The 17,384-nt window shown below is 57.9% G+C and overlaps 2 protein-coding genes and 1 long non-coding RNA gene across 6 annotated transcripts; 2 read left to right on the top strand and 1 right to left on the bottom strand.

Moving 5' to 3' along the window:
* Positions 1-1,566: 1,566 nt before the first annotated feature.
* coq2 (coenzyme Q2 4-hydroxybenzoate polyprenyltransferase) lies at positions 1,567-5,798 on the bottom strand. The gene is made up of 8 exons (XM_086111938.1): positions 5,691-5,798; positions 4,009-4,271; positions 3,626-3,792; positions 3,428-3,549; positions 2,870-2,955; positions 2,668-2,801; positions 1,996-2,184; positions 1,567-1,794 (listed from the first exon to the last, which is right to left on the bottom strand). Exons 2-8 carry the CDS (start codon positions 4,262-4,264, stop codon positions 1,642-1,644), a joined length of 1,107 nt encoding a protein of 368 aa, XP_085968064.1. The 5' UTR covers positions 4,265-4,271; positions 5,691-5,798; the 3' UTR covers positions 1,567-1,641.
* On the top strand, positions 1,714-3,044 carry LOC147204447 (uncharacterized). Its single transcript, XR_015100978.1, has 2 exons — positions 1,714-1,864; positions 2,693-3,044. It is a non-coding gene; the product is annotated as an uncharacterized LOC147204447 (long non-coding RNA).
* A 170-nt stretch (positions 5,799-5,968) lies between the features above and the next one.
* On the top strand, positions 5,969-17,016 carry LOC147204445 (zinc finger protein 462-like). 4 transcript variants are annotated; one of them, XM_086111655.1, is made up of 11 exons: positions 5,969-6,184; positions 8,002-8,110; positions 8,203-12,242; positions 12,345-12,607; positions 13,038-13,156; positions 13,328-13,453; positions 13,567-13,801; positions 14,120-14,262; positions 14,336-14,559; positions 15,129-15,819; positions 16,473-17,016. In XM_086111655.1, the coding sequence occupies exons 1-11, from the start codon at positions 6,137-6,139 to the stop codon at positions 16,562-16,564; spliced, it is 6,090 nt and encodes a 2,029-aa protein (XP_085967781.1). In that variant the 5' UTR covers positions 5,969-6,136; the 3' UTR covers positions 16,565-17,016. The 4 variants fall into 4 exon arrangements, with proteins under 4 accessions (XP_085967781.1, XP_085967780.1, XP_085967779.1 ...); XM_086111654.1 differs by having other exon boundaries at positions 8,002-12,242; XM_086111653.1 differs by having other exon boundaries at positions 5,969-7,106; positions 8,002-12,242.
* Positions 17,017-17,384: the final 368 nt, after the last annotated feature.

The raw sequence follows: 17,384 nt of genomic DNA, 5'->3' as shown, positions 1-17,384 counted from the left end.
TGTAGACTTGGGCCCCCTGTCTCCTTATCTTAAGTCAACAGTCTCAAACTTGGGCCTTAAACTGGACAGTGATTTCAAACTCGATCGGCAAATTGGTGCCGTTGTTAAATCCGGCTTCTTTCACCTTAGACAGCTGTCCAAAATAAAACCTCTCCTCTCACATGAACACTTTGAGACAGTAATTCACGCCTTTGTCACATCCCGGCTCGATTACTGCAATGCCCTTTACTTTGGAGTCAGCCAGTCCTCCATTAAGCGCCTTCAGCTGGTCCAGAATGCCGCCGCTCGCCTCTTGACCGGTACTCGTAAGAGGGAGCGCATAACTCCTACTCTGGCATCCCTTCACTGGCTCCCCATTCATTTTAGAGTTCTTTTCAAGATCCTCTTATTTGTTTTCAAATCTCTGAATAATCTCGCGCCACCTTACCTCTCTGAGCTCATCCGCCCCTACGCACCTGCCCGGCCCCTCAGGTCTGTGGACCAGACTTTATTAGAAGTACCAAGAACTAAACTGAGGCTCAGAGGGGACGGAGCCTCTTCCGTTGCCGGTCCCTCTCTCCGGAATGAGCTCCCACTGAACATTGGGCAAGCCTCCTCGCTGCCCATCTTCAAAACTCACTTGTATTCTTTGGCATTCGACTCAGCATGACTTAGATTTGTTCTTGGTTTTACTGTTTGGTGCTTTCTACCGCCTTTATTACCGATTTGTCTTACTGTTTGTTGTGCATGTTGAATTGCTCCATGTGCAGCACTTTGTGTGCAGCGATGGCTGTTTGAAAGTGCTCTATAAATACTGTTGACTTGACTTGACTCGATGACTCTTTTGGACACATCGGAAGCACCGGGAAACGGTTTTTGCTCCGAGACTTAAGCCCACCCGCCGGTGTGCGAGCACGCCGTGTTTAAGAATGCGGAAGGCGCGTGCGTTGAAGCGTCCCACTTCACAAAGCAATAATGCGCTCCTCGTCAGTCTATTCAAATACTTCTGAATGCGTGTCCACGGAAACGAAAGCTTCCCCGGCTCAAAAACCGCCGACCTCCCCGCGGACGGCGAGCAAAAAAGGGGGAGGGGGGGGGGGCTCAACTTCAAAGAGGCCGCTCCAAGATGGCTTGGACTCGGCCTTCCCTCTTGTCGCGTCGACGCGCCTCTCTGGAGGCTCACGGACTTTTGGCCAGCGCGACCGGGATCTCGCCGGCAGCGATTCCGGCGCCTCGGCTCCCCGATTTCACCGCCGCGTTCCCCCGAATCCGCACCTCGGGGCCATTTCATCCGCAAACCGACTTCAACGCATCGTTTTGTTAAACTGCGTCTGAAGCGGCGGCGAGCAAAACTTGTCTTTGTTCAGTCGGGTGGTAAACAAACAAAGGCCCTCGTCTGCTTTTGTTGTCGTTTTGCTCTTTTGCTTTGATTCCTCCGCTATCCGCGTTTGTCCGTTGCTTTTCGAGGCAACGTCGCGGTCAAGTCAAGAAAGCGCAGATGACAACTGATTTTCTACTTTTGCCCGGTCGTCGGCATGCGCGCGAGCGGCAGGGGCGGCTCACGCTAGGACAAAAAAGCCACAAAGCTTTCTTCCGCACCTTTTATGTAGCGCTCGCTCCTTTCCTGTGGCGCAGCGATGGCAGATTAAAACAAAAGGACGTTCAATTTGACGGGGCTCTTTCCGGGCCTGCTTCTGGTCTTCCTTTCCACAGGTTGCCGGCGACGATTCCCAAAAGTAGCAAGAGTCCAAGATTCCTGTTGGACACAAACTTCTTCCAGCAGTCCTCCGGGTCGTCCGCGTCCAGAGTGGAAATCTGGCCAAAAGAAATACGGCGCCACCTTGACTTCCAAACGGCTTTTTTGACCACAAATGGAGCAATGAAGGTATGGGGCTTTTTTCGATGTTTCTATCCGACGCTTTGTTCCTTGGCTGGACGCGTCCGCTTTTTTTTTTCTTCAATGGCTTTTGCTTCCAATTCCAATCCGGTGAATTCGGCGAGGCGCGGTCCGCTCACCTGGCGCGCGAGGTGAAGGGCGACGGCGGCGAGGGCGGCGTAGTACGGGCCGCCCTGGCCGGCCTGGAGCCCCGCCGCCGCCAGGCCCGCCGTCATGGCCGCCCCGAAGCCGCTCAGCCAAGGTTTGGTCCGCTCGGCCAAACGCAGCGCCGTCGAGCCCACGCCCGCTTTGATGTCATCTTCCTTGTCCTGCGCGGTGCACAAAGACGGCGAGGCCGCGCTTTGAAATTCACATTGCGTCGGCGCGTTAAGAAGATTTTGGGATGCGCTTTTCACGAACGAGCGAGCGGCCGGTTCGTACGGCGAGTGCTCGTTTTGGACTCGGGTCCCCGCTCGGACATTGCGGCGCCCTGTAAAATCCACCGCCATCGGATCGTCGTACGAGGGGGCGCGGCGCGTAAGCGAGGCCGCCGCGCGCGTCGGCGCCATCTTGAAGAGCGAGGCCGGAGCGCTGCCGCGAGAGGCCGTCTAGATGATTGGGACGCCATCGTTTCTTTCGAGACTTTTCGGATGACGACGTCGTATTTTGTCCGGTTCTAAACGTGGCGAAGAAGTTCTTTTTTGAAAGGGGATGTTGCAGTTTGACCGGGACGACGCCGCGCTTTCCCGAGGAAGGGGTCGCGTGCGCGTCGCCTTGAAGAATCATCTTGGCGCCGATTTCCGGCGTCTCACCTGATGTGCATAAATGGTGTCGTAGATGAGCGTCCACATGACTCCGGAGAAGTAGAGGGGGAGACACACGGACCAATCGCAGGCGCCTCTGACGGCGGCCCAGCCCAGCAGCGCCCCCCAGTTGAAGGTCAGACCTCGAGACGGGCGACCGAGTGAAGAAGCCGAACGGCGGAGGGCCGCGGGGGCGCCGAACGCCACTCACCCAGCACCAGCTGCGGCCAGTGGGTGATCCTCTTCATCAGCGGGTACGTCGCCACCAGCGACAAGGAGGCGGCGCCCAGAGCCACGCTGGAAAGACGGCGCGGCGAAAAGGAAGGATTTCGAAAAGTTGACTTCCGCAAGAATACAACTGCCCCGAATAAAGGATTCAAAGTCCATCCTGAAATTGTCCAGTGCGAAGCACGTCGACGACAAATCTTTCAAACGTTTTCAAATGTACAATGACAATCTATCATTGTATCATCCCGTCGCCCCGAGATGGCCGGGATGGGCCGGGCCGGCACGCCCGCGACCCCGCTGAGCATCGAGCGGCTCGGGTCAAGGACTGAGGGTCATTCGGGAGGTAGGGTTTACGCGCTGCTTTTTTTTTTTGTTTTTCTTTTTTTAGTCTTGCGCTCAATGTAAAATTCATAAAAACCGAAAAACGGGGTTCTGAAAACAAGCGAAAAATAGCAGAATTTGAAAAATCCCACTGAATTCAAAGCTCCCCCCCCCCCCCCCGTCATGAAAAAAGTCAAGCGATTCCGAGGCTGGCGCGTACCTGTAATAGTTGAGACAGAGGAGGACGCCGAGAGCGAGGGACAGCTGCCCTCCCAGGAACACCAGAGCCCGCGGACGGGAAACGTCGCCGCACGCGATGGGCCGCGCGGCGGTCCGACCCACCTGCGCGCAGTCCAAACAAAGGCGGCGCGGCGTCACGTCGCGCCGCGCCGCGTGAAAAGCCAGGGCGCGACCGTACCTTCTTGTCCAACTCTTTGTCCCACATGTCGTTGACGGTGCAGCCGGCGCCGCGCATCAGCACGGCGCCGGCGCCGAACAGGGCCAGCATCCCCAAGTCCGGAAGGCGACCGGGCTCGGCGGCCAGGGCGATGCTCCAGCCGCACGGGAGGTACAGCAGCCACGTGCCTGCCGCCGCCCACAACTCGCTCAACTTTTGCAAACCCAAGCAAACTCCGCGCAAAGTCAATGCATCGAGGACTTTTAACACCTCTTCTAGTCACAATGTCTTTGTCATCGCAGCGGATACGACGAGACGTAGGAAAGAAAGGACGAGAGGTCAAACGCTCGGCCTTCCGTGCGGACCCGAGAGCTCCGTCGATCGCGGCCGCCGAGCGTACGCACCTATTGGTTTGTCCAGCCTCATTAAACGGAGATACGGCCGGACGGGCCCCGGGGCCGCGTTCACGATGGCCGCGGCGGACACGCTGAACCTTCTCCTTGCGTGGACGGCGGACGGCGAGAGGCTTCTGCGGATGGTTGCGGTCCGTGGCTCTTCCTGCTTGAGGAGCGTTTGGAGTCCGGAGCAGCGGGCGGGACGGCGGCAGAACCACCTGAAGGCGCTCGGCGTACCCCGGCATGTGAGTTGGGTTGGGAGCATGGCGGCTCTGGAAGTGGGGGGGGGGGGGGGGGGGGGAATTTTGTCATTCACGGTAGGGGCCCATCAGCAGGTTTAGGACGAACATGCGCGCGAGCTGACTTTTCACGCTTAAGCAACAGCAGCCAGGCCGATGTCGGCCTTATTTGGTGGTATCGGGTTCACACACAGACTGATGATACTGGTCAATGGTGCCCTCTTGGGGCCATTCTACTATCGTGAAGTCAAAGGCGAACGAGGGCGACAGAATGTTTGGAAGTGATGAGTATTGGTATGTTTAGAAGGTCCATATTCATATCAAAAGTACTAGTGATAGCAGTTACTTGGTATCTGAGTAATGAAGAGAGGTACTCGTATTGGTACTGTATCTGAAAAAAAGTATCAAACATCCCTTCGTTATTACAATTCCGCTACGCAATGCGTTAGCGCCACCCTTACACTTTTAATTGGATCGTTACATGTGCTAACGATGCAAACTGCCATTGACGACGAAACCAGCATTGTCGTGGCAATTATAAACCTCAAAACAATTTCTATTTGAACACCAGCGGTCGCAAGGCAAGCAACCGGCGCATATAGCAATACTCGCAGGCATAGATTCTTTATCCTCTGTGAGGAAAAAAACACATCGCAGCACAATGAATGGCCATGATAATCACATAAAAGGGTGTTGCAGTACTGTACTTTCTATGAATGTTCTGCTTTTAATTTTTACTTCCATTATTTGGGGGGAGGGCGAACCCGTGACCTAGTGGTTAGCGCATCGACCTCACAGTGCAGAGATAGCGGGTTCACGCGACCTTGGTGAGGATAAGCGGATCGGAAAATGGATGGATGGATATTTTGGGGGACGATTAAATACCCACGCAGTCATTTAAAAATCTGGTTGGTTGGTTTCCCTTTTTTTTTCCTCCTTTCTCGGTTTCAGTCCCCCCCCCCCCCCCCCCCCAGACACGTTTTCACAATAAGCCGATTATTCACAAATCATACCATAGAGGATGTCCGAAGGGGGAAATGGGCAGAAAGGTGAGTTTGTTTTGCTGAACCACTGGTCCGTTTTGTGTTCCGATTTACGTACATGCTCGGGAACATATTGCACGTTAGGGCGTCGTAAAGCGAGGACCGGTACAGGGTTGTGGCAGTGGAAAAGGAGCACACACGATTGACTGTAAACGCGTCTTTATTCCACGACTGCCAACAAGTGGATCTGAACAATTACAAATTTGCGCAAAAAGACACTGACATCAACACGCCCTCTGCTGTATGCCCGCTGGGTGAGAAGCACGGTCCGAGTGTCCGCAACGGGGTCATTTTAACACGAAACGGTCGCAGTGAGTTCAAGGGGACGCAATGAAGAGATTAAAGAAAACCACGGACCACGATCGATGGTCAAAAGAAAATACAGGGGTCGCGCCATGCCCAAAATTACCTGACACCGTTTGAGTCACCGGTCGCTTCCCTGTTGGGTGGTCACGTCGAAATTGTCCCGGACGGAAACAACTGTCGAACGACGATGGAACCAGGTCGTAACGTAGTCTAAAATTCGTCATTAATGAATACATAACAATCAAATATACAAGAATAAAAACTTCGTACAGGTAGCGAAATAATATTTTGCGCTCATGGTCAAAAATAACCTTTTGCAGTCAGTTCCTTTTTGGAGTCGTCGGTCCCCAAAAAAGTGCGGACAAAAACAATGCTTTCAATTGGACGTCAAACCGGTCGTAAAACGGAGTGCAAGTCCAAATTGGTCTTGAAATAGTCGCAATGACCAATTTAAAATAAATTAACACAACGGTTTCTTGGTATCGGATTAAGAGGTCGCAGTTACGCCTGATCGCTGATGTTTGTGTTATTTGCTCCCTTCCTGTTGGAATGGACCGTCACGAAGTAAGGTGGAAGAAAAAGAAGCTCACAGTTCAAGTGTGTACGCGTGTTTACACACACACACGCGCGCACGAAATAACAAGTAAAACCAATTCTTGGCCTCCACATGAAATAACTTGGTGTTTGAAAATGATCGAAAAAGGCGTAGGCCATCAGCAAAGACCTTGATTCATACATCCATATTTTGCATGTTTTCTCCGGGTACTCCGGTTTCCTCCCACGTTCCTAAAACATGGACGGCAGGCTGATTGAACACTCTAAATTGTCCCTACTCAACTCAACTGTATTTCTCGAGCACTTTCAAACAGCCATCGCTGCATACAAAGTGCTGGTTGGAGCCAATCAACCGACCGTGCACGTTTTGGGGAATGTGAGGGGAAACCGTCGGAGAACATGCAAATTCCTCACAGGAAGACCCCTGCCCGGATTCTAACCCCTGACCTCTGCTCCGCGAGTCCGATGACGTGCTAACATCATGCGGCGCCCCAAAGGGATTGATACTAAGTGGAATTAATAGTCTGCCACATTTTTGTACATGCAACGTATAACATTTGTTGTTGTGATTGACGTAACGATAGTTCCACGATGATAATCACGTCTAATCGAATTTTTGCGACACGTTCGCCAAAGACGGTTCGCAAAGGGTGAAAAACTCGGGCTTTTCACATTACAATATAAAAGCAACCGTGACGAATTCCGTGCTTTAAAGCAAGTACACTTCCGTCTAGTTACCTTCAGTATAAGAAAAGTCGGGCGCTTTGGCATGAGAACACAACGCGGCGGCGTGCGGGCAAATCGTCTTACCGCGAAGGAGCCGCGACCCGGACCGGAAGCTGATTTGTGACATGCGCCGGTCGATTCTCGCTCGCGCGAAAAATGGCGGAAATGTGTGCCGCTTTAGCAGCGTCTTCTCTTCGAGGTGTTGCGGTATAAATCTCCAAGCCCGGACTCTTTCCAGGTGAGTATGAGTCATTTATTCACACAGAAGGGTGCCGCGATGCGTCCGAATCGCTCGACGGCCTTTGTCTTCCATTTACTCCCAGAACGCATCGGTTGGAAGTTGTACTCGTCCACTTTATCGTCACTTTTGCTATTGTCGGTTGGCATTGTGGCCCCGAATTAAAACACGTGAAAGCCTTTTTTTTTTTGGTTTACCGTGGCTCCAATGTATTGGATTGACTACTCCGCGCCTGTCCCGTCGTTCCAGCCAATATGCAAAGTAATAATCCTAATAAATAAAAGCATCAAAGCCTCTCCGCACTCGCATTGTGATGGGTTCGCCTGGCTTTCACGTGTGGCCATTGTAGCATCACTTCACGCGTTATAATAAAGTCATGACAAGAAAAAAAAAAAAGGGTTGCCATTCGTGTCGGTTCAAAGTAGGGCAAGGCAAAGTAGAAACAAATGTTTTGCATTCCCTTTTCCCCATCGCTATCGGAAAAGCCGAGTGCGTTTTGACGTCGCGCGGATGGAGCTTGACGTCACGTTGTTGTTCCTCGGACCGGAGTTTACCCAAAGCGCGGATCGGGATTTTGTATCGGATGGACGATGGTCAGAGTGACACAATAGAAACGTAGAAAATGACCAGGATGGATAACCCACAGACAAAAATGAATACATAAAGGCTGTGCGCAGGCATCGTAAGCTTGTTTCTCTTGCCACTTTCTGATCCCCACCGTCTCGGGCAGTAGAAATATGGATAATGACGAGCAATAACGCACCAAGTAAAACGCAAAGCTCAGTCGTGCACGAGGCCGCGTCTCTCGCAATTGACACGGACGCTCCTCCGGGCGGTAGGAAAGATGGACGGATGACCCGTGGTGTTGTTTGTGTGCTTCTGAATGCCCGTCTAGGTCGCGCCACTGCCACGCTCTCCTACAACGGTATGCAAAAAGAGGACGCAGACGACGACGGCATGCTCGACCGCGACGCCTCACGAGAACAGCGCCGCCCGTCGTTCCGGTGCGGCCGTTGTCCGCTCGAGTTCAAGTCTGAGGTTTCCCTGCCGGAACACCTCGGTCACGTCCGCGGCTCCCATCTCGTTTTGAATCCAGATTCTCCCAAAAGCACCCCGGGAAGCCCGCTCGGCGGCCTTCGAGCCGATCCCCCCGAGGCTTTGAACGACGTCGAAGATGGCGAGAAAGAAGACGTAACCCCGAAACCCGAGGCCGGCGCCGCGGTCGCGTCAGCCGAGCGCCACGAAGAAGAACGAGTCGATGAAGATGAAGAGAGCCATTTAAGTCGTCCCTCACGGGGGACTCCCACCTTGCACCGGGATCTGAAGACGTACAAGAAACCGCTCCAAAGCTCCGCCGTCAGCGAGTGTTCCGCAGGCGGCGACGGCCAAGCGGACGCGGACTCGGAAGAGCGGCCGGACGACGACTCGAACGAGGCGGCCCCCGCCGCCATCGACCTCTCGAACAGCCATCGTTTCTTGCGGGAAGACCACCTCTACGTGGATCCGATGCGCCCCGTCATCCAGGCGCCCGGCCAGGAGCGCAGGAGAGACAAGAGCGCCCAAGAAGGGGCGGACAAGAAGGAGCTCTCCTTCGAAGTCAGCGAAGACGACCAAGACGAGCGGCCGAGTCCGCCCGCCTACGGCTGCAAGCACTGCGGCCGCGAAGACGACAGCCTCGGGCGAATGTCCGCCCATTACCGCCAAAGCCACCCGTACGTGCGCTGCAACGCCGACTACATCCGGGACCGCAACGATCGCAGCGCCACCTTCCGCTGCCTGGCCTGTCCCGTCGAGTTCCCCCAGGAAAGCGAGCTCAGGAAGCACTACGGCGAGCGGCACGCGGGGTGCCCGGATATTTTCACCCTGGGGCGAGACCAAATCCACCTGCTGTTCAAATGCTTCACCTGCGCGTTTACCTCCGAGTCTTTGGACGCGCTCAAAGAGCACTACCGAGACGGGCACCCCGCCGCCGAGGCGCCCGACGGCTTGATGTTCCTCCGATACGTGTCGCCGCCGCGGCCGGAAGCCCCGTCGGCTTTCCGGAACCCGCCGCCCGGCGCGGCCTCGTACCGATGCCGGCGCTGCCCGTTTCGTCACAGGTCCGTCATCGTCCTGCAGGTCCACTACCAGAAGAATCACCCGGCCGAGGCCGTCACCATCGACGAGATCAAACGGCGGGCCGGCGAGGACCGGGCCGAGTTCCGCCTCGAAGCTCGGCCGGGATTTTCCAGCCGTGACCCCCAAGCGCAAAGGCGATCGGGGGAAGACGCGGCGATGCCGGAAGCCCGGGTGGAATCGGCCGTCCGCGGAGAAGCTGGGACGAACGCCAAAGACGCGCTTCGGGAGGCGGAATCTCCCGGACCCCGAAAAGTGCCGCGAAGCTCCAAAGTTCGGATGAAAAGTCCGAGCCCGAAGGCGGAAGCGCCGGCCCCGGAGAGGGTCCCTTCCCCGCGGCGGCCGGAGCAAGGAGTCGACTCGGCGCGGCGGACGACCAAAGTCCAGGGGCCGGTCCGCAACGGGCCGGCCGCGCCCGCTTCCGAGCGAGACGCCGCGGCGAAGAAATCCCGGTGGGCCGCCGGCGACCTTTACGCCCGCCCCGAGGATTTGTTTTTCTGCTTCAAATGCAACTACGGGAACCCCACCGTCAAAGGCGTGATGGTCCACCAGTTCCGGACGCACGACAAGCTGCGCGCCAGCGGCGAGGACATCGCCGACTACACCGGGGAGATTCGCCGCCGCTTGCGGACGTCGGCGGCCGCAGCGGACGAGGGCTCCTCTTCTGCCGCGCTGCCTTTGCCCATCTTGAACGAGGGCGACGAGCGCACCTTTTTCTGCCACTTGTGCCACTACCGGCGCAGCACCGTCTCCAAGGTGGTGCAGCACTACGCCAGGAGGCACAACGGCTCGGTGGCCACGCCCAAGCAGATCCAATCGTACACCTTTCGCACTCTGGAGCTGTTGCGCAAATCGGACGGCCCCGGGGGGGCGAGGGACGGCCCGGTCCGGAGCCTGCGCTGCGAAGGCTGCCCCTACCGGACGCGCGACCCAAAGCTCTTGCGCGCGCACGCGCGCAAGTGCCGGCGAGGGAGCGGCTCCGGTTCGGGCGTTTTGAAAGTCTACCTGGCGCAAGGGAACGCCGCCTCGGGCTACCGCTGCGATTTGTGCGCTTTCTCCCACAAGAAAGCCGCCGCGTTGTATAAACACTACCGCCGGGAGCACCCCGACAGCCGGCCGGATTTGATCGCCGCCGGCGAAAAGGCCAGCCGCACCCGAGCGGAGGCGCCCGACGGGACGCGTCGGTGCCGAGCGTGCTCTTTCCGGGGGGGCTCGCCGGCGGCGATGAGGGACCACTACCGCGCCGTGCACCCCTGGTGCCTGGAGGAAGACGGCCCGGAGAATTTCGCCGGCTTCGACGACTACCAGATCCCTCTGGAGTCCCCGAGTGTGTCGCCGGAGCGCATCCGACGGGGCCCGCCGTCCCCGAAGCGGGACGACGACGACGGCGGCGGCGGCGGCGGCGCTTCCAGAGAGTCGCAACGGAGCGTCGACGCGGAGGAGGAAAGCCACGTGCACGTCTTCAAGTGTCCGTACTGCACCTACGTGAACACCAAGCATCAGGGGGTCCTCACCCACTGCCAGATGAGGCACGCCGCCCTGCGGTCGCGAGCCGACAACCTCTTTGTGGACGGGGCGCACTTGCGCGGCTGGGAGGAGAAGCGCGAGGCCCGCCGAGGCCACCCGGCGCACTTCCGAGGCTACATGTGTCCGCTCTGCCCGCTCACGCACGAGAGCGAGAAGAAGCTGGAGAGGCACCGCCAGCGGGACCACGGCGAGGCCGAAAGCGCCGCCGCCCGCAAACTGAAAATGACGCTGTTCCGCTGCCAGCGGTGCGCGTACAGCTGCAGCAGCAAGGCGGCGTTCGGCCGCCACGTGCGCTTGAAGCACAAGGGCGCCGCCCTGCCGCTCTGCCGCTACCGTTGCGTCCTCTGCTCCAATTCCTACTTCAAGAAGAAGCGCCTCGCCGGCCACTACAAGAGCGAGCACGGCCAGGACGCCTACCGCCGCCACTTTTTCCCGCTCTACCGGCAGACCCCCCCCGAGGGCCCGGCCCGGGCCCGGGCGGGCAGCAAGAGCAGGAGGCTGGTCTACAAGTGCCCGCGCTGCCCCTACGTCAACTCGCGGCCGCACGGCATGGCCACGCACTGCCAGATGATGCACCCCGACCTCCCCGCGCGGGTGGAAGACTTCCCGCGGGACGAGATCGTCATCAGCAACAACTACCAAGCGGGCAGCAACAACAAGCGAGGCTACGTGTGCGGCTCGTGCCAGGCCATCTGCATGTCGCTCAAGAAGCTCGCCGTCCACCGCTCCAAGAGACACGCCGCCGAGGACGGCGGCGGCGGCGACGCCCGGGCCGACCCCGACGGCGAAGCGTCCCGGAAGGCGGGGGGCGCCGCCTGCTCTCTGTACCCGTGCCTGCTGTGCTCTTACTCGTCGCCGATCAGGAAACGTCTGGCGGCGCATTACACCAAACGGCACGGAAAGAAAGCCTTCCGCAAACACTTTGCCCCGCTCTACCTGCGCAAGGCCGACGGCCCGCCGCCGCCGCCGCCGCCCGCTCCGGAGGCGGCCGAGGCCGAGGCCGAGCCGCCCCCAACCCCCCCCGAGGGAGAGGAAATGCTCTACGAGTGCCGGCTGTGCGACTACCAAACGTGGGCGCGCCGCTACCTGACCTACCACTACAACAAGACCCACCAATTGGACCCGGGGACCAGAGACCGGCTGCTGATGGCGTACAACAAACGCAAAAGACCCCCCCTCCCTCGGGATCCCCCGCCGGACTCGGAGCCGCGGCCGCGAGACGTGCGCCCGACGGCCTCGGCGCCGTGCAAGAAGTGCCCCGACTTGTCCTTCGGCTCGCCGCGGCTCCTGATCGCCCACTACCGCGCCAGCCACGGCGCCGGCCGAGCCGACTTCGCCGTCGTCCACCCGGCGGGCCGCAACACGGGCGTGTACCGCTGCGCTCGCTGCCTCAAGACGCTGAACGGGATCGCCAAGCTGGGCCGCCACCTGGATCGGCACCGGGAGAAGAGCTTGACCGGGGTCCGGGCCGCAAACGGCGAGGCAGAGTCGCGGGTGAGTCGACCCCGAACGGCGGCGGATTTGAGATGAGGGCCCGGGACGGCACCCTGAGGGTTTTGTTTCTTTTGTTAATGTCCCACCCCCCGCCGAAAACAGAACCCCGCGGACGCGGCGGCCCGAGAGCTTTCGGGCCGGGAGGCGCCGCGAGAAGAAGGGTCCCCCTCGACCGGCGGCTCGGCGGCGGCGCCCGAAAAGGCCGCCCGGCGCCCGGCGACGGAAGGCCCGTCGCCGAGCGAGACGCACGCGTGCACCCAGTGCCAGCGGACCTTCAAATCGCGCAACGGCGTGCGAACGCACGAGCGCAGCCACGAGGCGCTGGCGGCCATCAAGAAGCTGCCCGCGTCGCTGTCGCAGCTCAAGTAAGAACGGCGCCGGCGGCTCCCCCTTTGACCGGCTCGTCCTTTCGCGCGACGTCGACGGCGGCCCGACGGCCGTCTCGCGTTTCGTGATGACGCCGCAAATGCCGTCGATGAAAAAAAGGGACATCGACTTTCTTTTTTTGGGGTGGCTGCCGTTTAACGTTTCTCCCAATTTTGGCTCGCCCCCGTTCACCGCCGCATTGCGTGCTACATTCCCGCGAGTCCACGCGTTTGGAATGCTTGACCTCGCTACGTCCGTACGTGCGCTACGTCGACTTCGCCGTCTTCCTCCGTCCGTGCCTTCGTAACCAACCGCGGATGGACTTTGTTTCCTCCCTGCGCCGCGCACCCTCCCGGCTTCCGTCCGACTGACTTGGCTACGGTACGAAAGTGCAACGAGCGCGTTTCCTTTTCTCTCTGACCCCGACAGCCTGAACAAGTATCTTCTCCATAAGCCCGGAACCATCCGCCCTTTCCAGTGCTCCATCTGCTTCTATCGCACCAACGTGATGGGCCTGTGGAACAACCATTTGCTGAAAAAGCACCTCGGTAGGTCCACGGCTTGATTTCAGAGAATTCGGGGATGTTTTCCAAGGGGGCGCACTGTACGCCCCCCCCCCCCCCCGAAAGAAAAGAAAACTCTGGAACACCTTCCCAGCTGTCAAATGTGAAATGATGACTTTCTTGCCTCTCTTGAAGCGTGTGCGTGTGTTTCTTCAGATAGCGTTCTTGAAACTTGTGACGACAAACGGGAGAACGGCGCAAGCGCGAGCGCGGACACGGATACTGCTGCCGTCGCTTCCGGAGTCGTTAGTTTGGGCAAAACCAATGAAGGCTGTAGCAGAGGCAAGTACCGTCACGACAAAGGCACACCGCGGGCGCTTCCTCGGCCGAGCCGGCGAGCGCTCCCGACCCGTCGCCGGCCTCCTCACGCGCGCGTCCCATCCCACCTTGCGCAGACTGGTACCTGGAGCCGCCGGAGGTTCGCCGACAGCTCAACCACTTCAGCCTGATGGCGCGGAACCGAGCCGCGACCGCGCCGGCCGCCCGGCAGATCGGCGGCGGCGGCCCGCTCCGCTGCGAGAACTGCTCCTTCTTTTGCGAGGATCTGCCCACCATGCGGCGACACTACCTCAGCAAACATGGCAGGAAGCTGTTGGCGTGCAAGGACTGCGCCTTCTTCACCGGCTTGAAGTCAGTCAGCAAGCGGCGTTCGCGACCTTCGCCGTTACTCGTTCGGACACCGCGTACAAAGTCGAGCCCGCCGAAATCTTTGTCGCGCCTCTTGCAAAAGTCGAGAGCGCTCACTCGGTGAGCGATCCCGTTCGGGCAAAGACAAAATGGCCGTCGTCGACCGACGCGGCGCCCAAAAGTCCTTCCTTCTTATTTCGCGCTCGCGTTTGGCAAAAACACGGCCGGCTTTTGGCACGCCAAGACCATTTCCGCGCGGATTTTTCCTCGGCGCGCGTAGCGATCGTCATCGCTAGCGAGTGGCGCTCGTGTGTTCCTTAGGAGAGCCATGAGGGTGCACGCGGACACGGATCACGGCGGCTTGCGGAAAGAAGCCCCTCCGCCGGAGGGCCTGCGCTGCCCTTTCTGCCTCTACCAAAGCCACGACAAGAACCGCATGATCGACCACGTCCTGCTGCATCGCGGTACGTCGCCGTCGCCGCGGCCGTCCCGCTCGCCGTCGTATCTCCTTTGACCGTTTCCCCCCCCCTCCGGCAGAGGAGCGCGTGGTTCCCATGGAGGTGCGGCGGGCCAAGCTGTCGCGTTACCTGCGGGGCCTGGTGTTCCGCTGCCACCTCTGCACGTACACCAGCGCCGGCGCCGACAACCTGCGCGCTCACGCCGCCAAGCACCGCCGCCTCAAGCCCTACCGATGCCGCCTCTGCTACTTCGACTGCGCCGGGCTGGCCGAGCTGGAGGCCCACCTCTGCGCCGAGCATCGGGTGATTCTTCCGACCGTCCCATTTTTCCTCCTTCATTTCGTGACTCCGCGACAAAGCCGTCGCACGCGTCCGCATGTTTCCGCCCCGGATAATCCCTGGAAGCTGCGAGCGGCCGTTAACTCGTTCGCTCCCGATGACGTTTTTAAACGTCTTTTCAGACTTGCTCCAGAATTGGCTGGTACTGCACGAGTTAAGGCCCCTCGCCCTTTTGGCGCGTTGTTTCCAACCTCTGAAGTCGCGTTGGTTGCTCGGCGAATAGAATGGCGCGCGCCGCGCCGGTCGCAGCTTCTCGCCCAAATTTGCTCTCGCGAACGTGACGGCGGCCTGAAAACGCTTCCCAACAAATGCCAGCTCAATCTGGTCAGCCTGCCGGGAGGGAAAACATCAGCGAATCGAAGGCGGTTCCCGCAGTCCAGGCACGTCCGGCCCGCTTTGCGAGCCCCCCTAAAATGACAAGATTGGTCTCAAGTGAGGAGGATAATGCTTGCTTTTTGGTTCGTTAAAGCGATTGTCGTAACGGGCATGATCGCGTCGGCCCGCAACATTGCCATTGGTTTTCCTGCACGCAGGTGATGAGGAACCACGAGCTCGTGGGGCAGGTCAGCCCGGAGCAACTGGAGCAGCTCGAGCTCAACCGGAGACCCCAAGAAGACCGTCACCGGGATGAGCGGGCGCAGGAGCGGAGGCTCGACCTCGAGGGCGCCCGAGACTTTTTCAGCCGCGCGAAGGAGGCGGACGACGAGAAGCCCGCGCGGGAAGTAAGCGGCAGCCCCGAGAACCGCCTCGGCGAGACGCCCGCTCTTGAACCGGAGCGGCAAAGTGACGCCGACGCCGAGGACGGCGATGACGCTCGTATTCCTCTGCCGGAGAACCGAGATAAAAAAGAGGAGGCGGGCGATGAGGAGGAGGAGGAGGGCGGAGCCAAGAAACGGCACGAAAAAGCGCACGGCTCCAAACTGCAAATGCCGAACGTGGAGGGGGACGTCCCGCGGCGCACCCCGCAGCCGGACGAGGTCGGCGCCGCGCCGAGTTTCTCCAGCGGGGAGGAGCCCCGCGCGGGCTTCTCGGAAAGCTGCGGAAAAGCGGCCAAAAAGACGCTCAAGAGGGAAATCTCGGCCCCGCTTCCGGGCCGCTTCTCCGAGCCGCCCCGAGACGACAAAGCCCACAAAAGGAAGATCTGCCAAGCGCTCAAAGAGGAAGACGGACGAGACCGCCAAGGGCACAAGCGGCTCAAGGTGGACGACTTTTCTCAGCTCAAAGGTAAAAATGAGATGAGCCGCGCCCTCCGTCCATCCACCCGTTGACCGATCCGCTTCTCCTCGGGAGGGCGGCGGGCGCGCCGGAGCCGATCCCGGCCGTCCTCGGGCCGGGTAGGCCCCGACCGGTCCGCGCGATCGGGTCCGCGCGTCCCTCGGTCTCGAGCGTTGACTTCACCTACGTTTTGGGAATGCGGATGGAAACCGCAGTACGTGGCGAAAATCCACGCGGCTGCGGGGCTGAATGTGCAAACTCCACGCAGCCCGCGATCCAACCCGCGACTTCCGCGCCGCGAGGCGCGCGTGCTTACCGGTCGACCCGCGCAAAATCGATCGCATTAAAACACCATTCGCGCACTGTTTGATTCCTACATTTTATCCAATGATGTTGTTACTTTGTTTTTAGAATGCACAACATTGGACAATGTAGAATTTTTTCCCCTAATGATTTCTTGTTGTTTTTTTGGGGCCAGACCGACAAATTTTGGGGGGAGGCCGATGGCTCTTCTGATATTTGGCCAAATAACATAATAACGTGATTAATCAACCTATTTACTGTGGGGGGGGGGGGGTCTGTTTAAAAAAGCGTGTTGTTATAAGCTTCAGGCACGTATGGTCTGAGATGTCCTTTTTTTTTTTCTTTTGGTGTGCTTGCAGGTGCCGACATGACGTTCTCTTGCAGCCTATGTGGACGGAACCTCCGAAGCAAAGAAGAGATGCAGCGTCACGCCTCCCGCCACGGAATGTAGGCCACAAATATTTCGACGACATGACACCATCAACATCACTCGCATTTCTGACTCCCCGCCGTGGACAAAAAGAGGTTTTCTACATTTTAACCATTTTCTAAAGGACTGACGTTTTTTTAAGACGGTTTGGTTTGGATAGTTTAAATAAAGCTTTGGAAAACAGCTGTTAAATGTCGATACTTTTTTCTTTTAGTGCTTTTTCCATGTGAAAATTGTAGGACTGCTGTATAAAAAAGGCAAAAAGTGCTCAGTATTTTTCTGTTTTTGATGGACCGAAAAAAAAAAAACTCAACTCATGTTGCATTCAAGTGCTGCAGGACTTTGTGCCTTCTTGGTGTGTCGTCTCACAAAGTTTTTTTTGTCGTTGTTCTTCCGAGGACATTTACTTGGTTATATCTGAGTTGATTTATATATTCAGTCATTGAATAAATTGAAATGTTTTGTACATCCGATGACTTTGAATTGTCTTCGACGTTTTGTTTTTTTTTGCTCGTTCCAGTCTACATGATGATCGGTGTGCTTTTCCGTAGGATTCTGTTTTCAGAACTGTACGATCTATCTTATGTATGCATGAGGCTTTGCAGATCAAGGCAGCGGATGGTTTACCCACGATTGAGTTTATTTGGTCGGAGCCGGCAAATACAGAACAAAACAATACATTCTAGAGCTTTGGCAGTAGCCGCGGCTGTAACAAAGCGCTTCGGAGAAAACATTGAAAACCCGGCTTGTTTGGAGGAGAGTAACGGTGACGACTTTGAAATGATCCCACTGCTATTTTTTGTTTTTGCTTCTTGTGAGCGTCGCATTCCAAATGTGCGCT

Source organism: Hippocampus guttulatus, chromosome 5, assembly GCF_054856545.1.
Source record: "Hippocampus guttulatus isolate MCC_2025c chromosome 5, RoL_Hgut_1.0, whole genome shotgun sequence".
Classification (NCBI taxonomy): Eukaryota; Metazoa; Chordata; class Actinopteri; order Syngnathiformes; family Syngnathidae; genus Hippocampus; species Hippocampus guttulatus.
This window is presented reverse-complemented; position numbering and strand designations above follow the sequence as displayed.

Bases quoted from the DNA above. Each gene is read 5' to 3' on its own strand.
- coq2 (XM_086111938.1), bottom strand. From the start codon at position 4,264: ATGCTCCCAACCCAACTCACATGCCGGGGTACGCCGAGCGCCTTCAGG. The intron at 3,793-4,008 runs GTGCGTACGCTC...GGGCGGCGGCAG, and splicing joins GAGGCTGGACAAACCAATAG to GCACGTGGCTGCTGTACCTC. The intron at 1,795-1,995 runs GTGAGCGGACCG...TCTTTTGGCCAG, and splicing joins CCCTTCACCTCGCGCGCCAG to ATTTCCACTCTGGACGCGGA.
- LOC147204445 (XM_086111652.1), top strand. From the start codon at position 7,851: ATGACGAGCAATAACGCACCAAGTAAAACGCAAAGCTCAGTCGTGCAC. The intron at 12,243-12,344 runs GTGAGTCGACCC...CGCCGAAAACAG, and splicing joins ACGGCGAGGCAGAGTCGCGG to AACCCCGCGGACGCGGCGGC. The intron at 13,802-14,119 runs GTCAGTCAGCAA...TGTGTTCCTTAG, and splicing joins GCCTTCTTCACCGGCTTGAA to GAGAGCCATGAGGGTGCACG.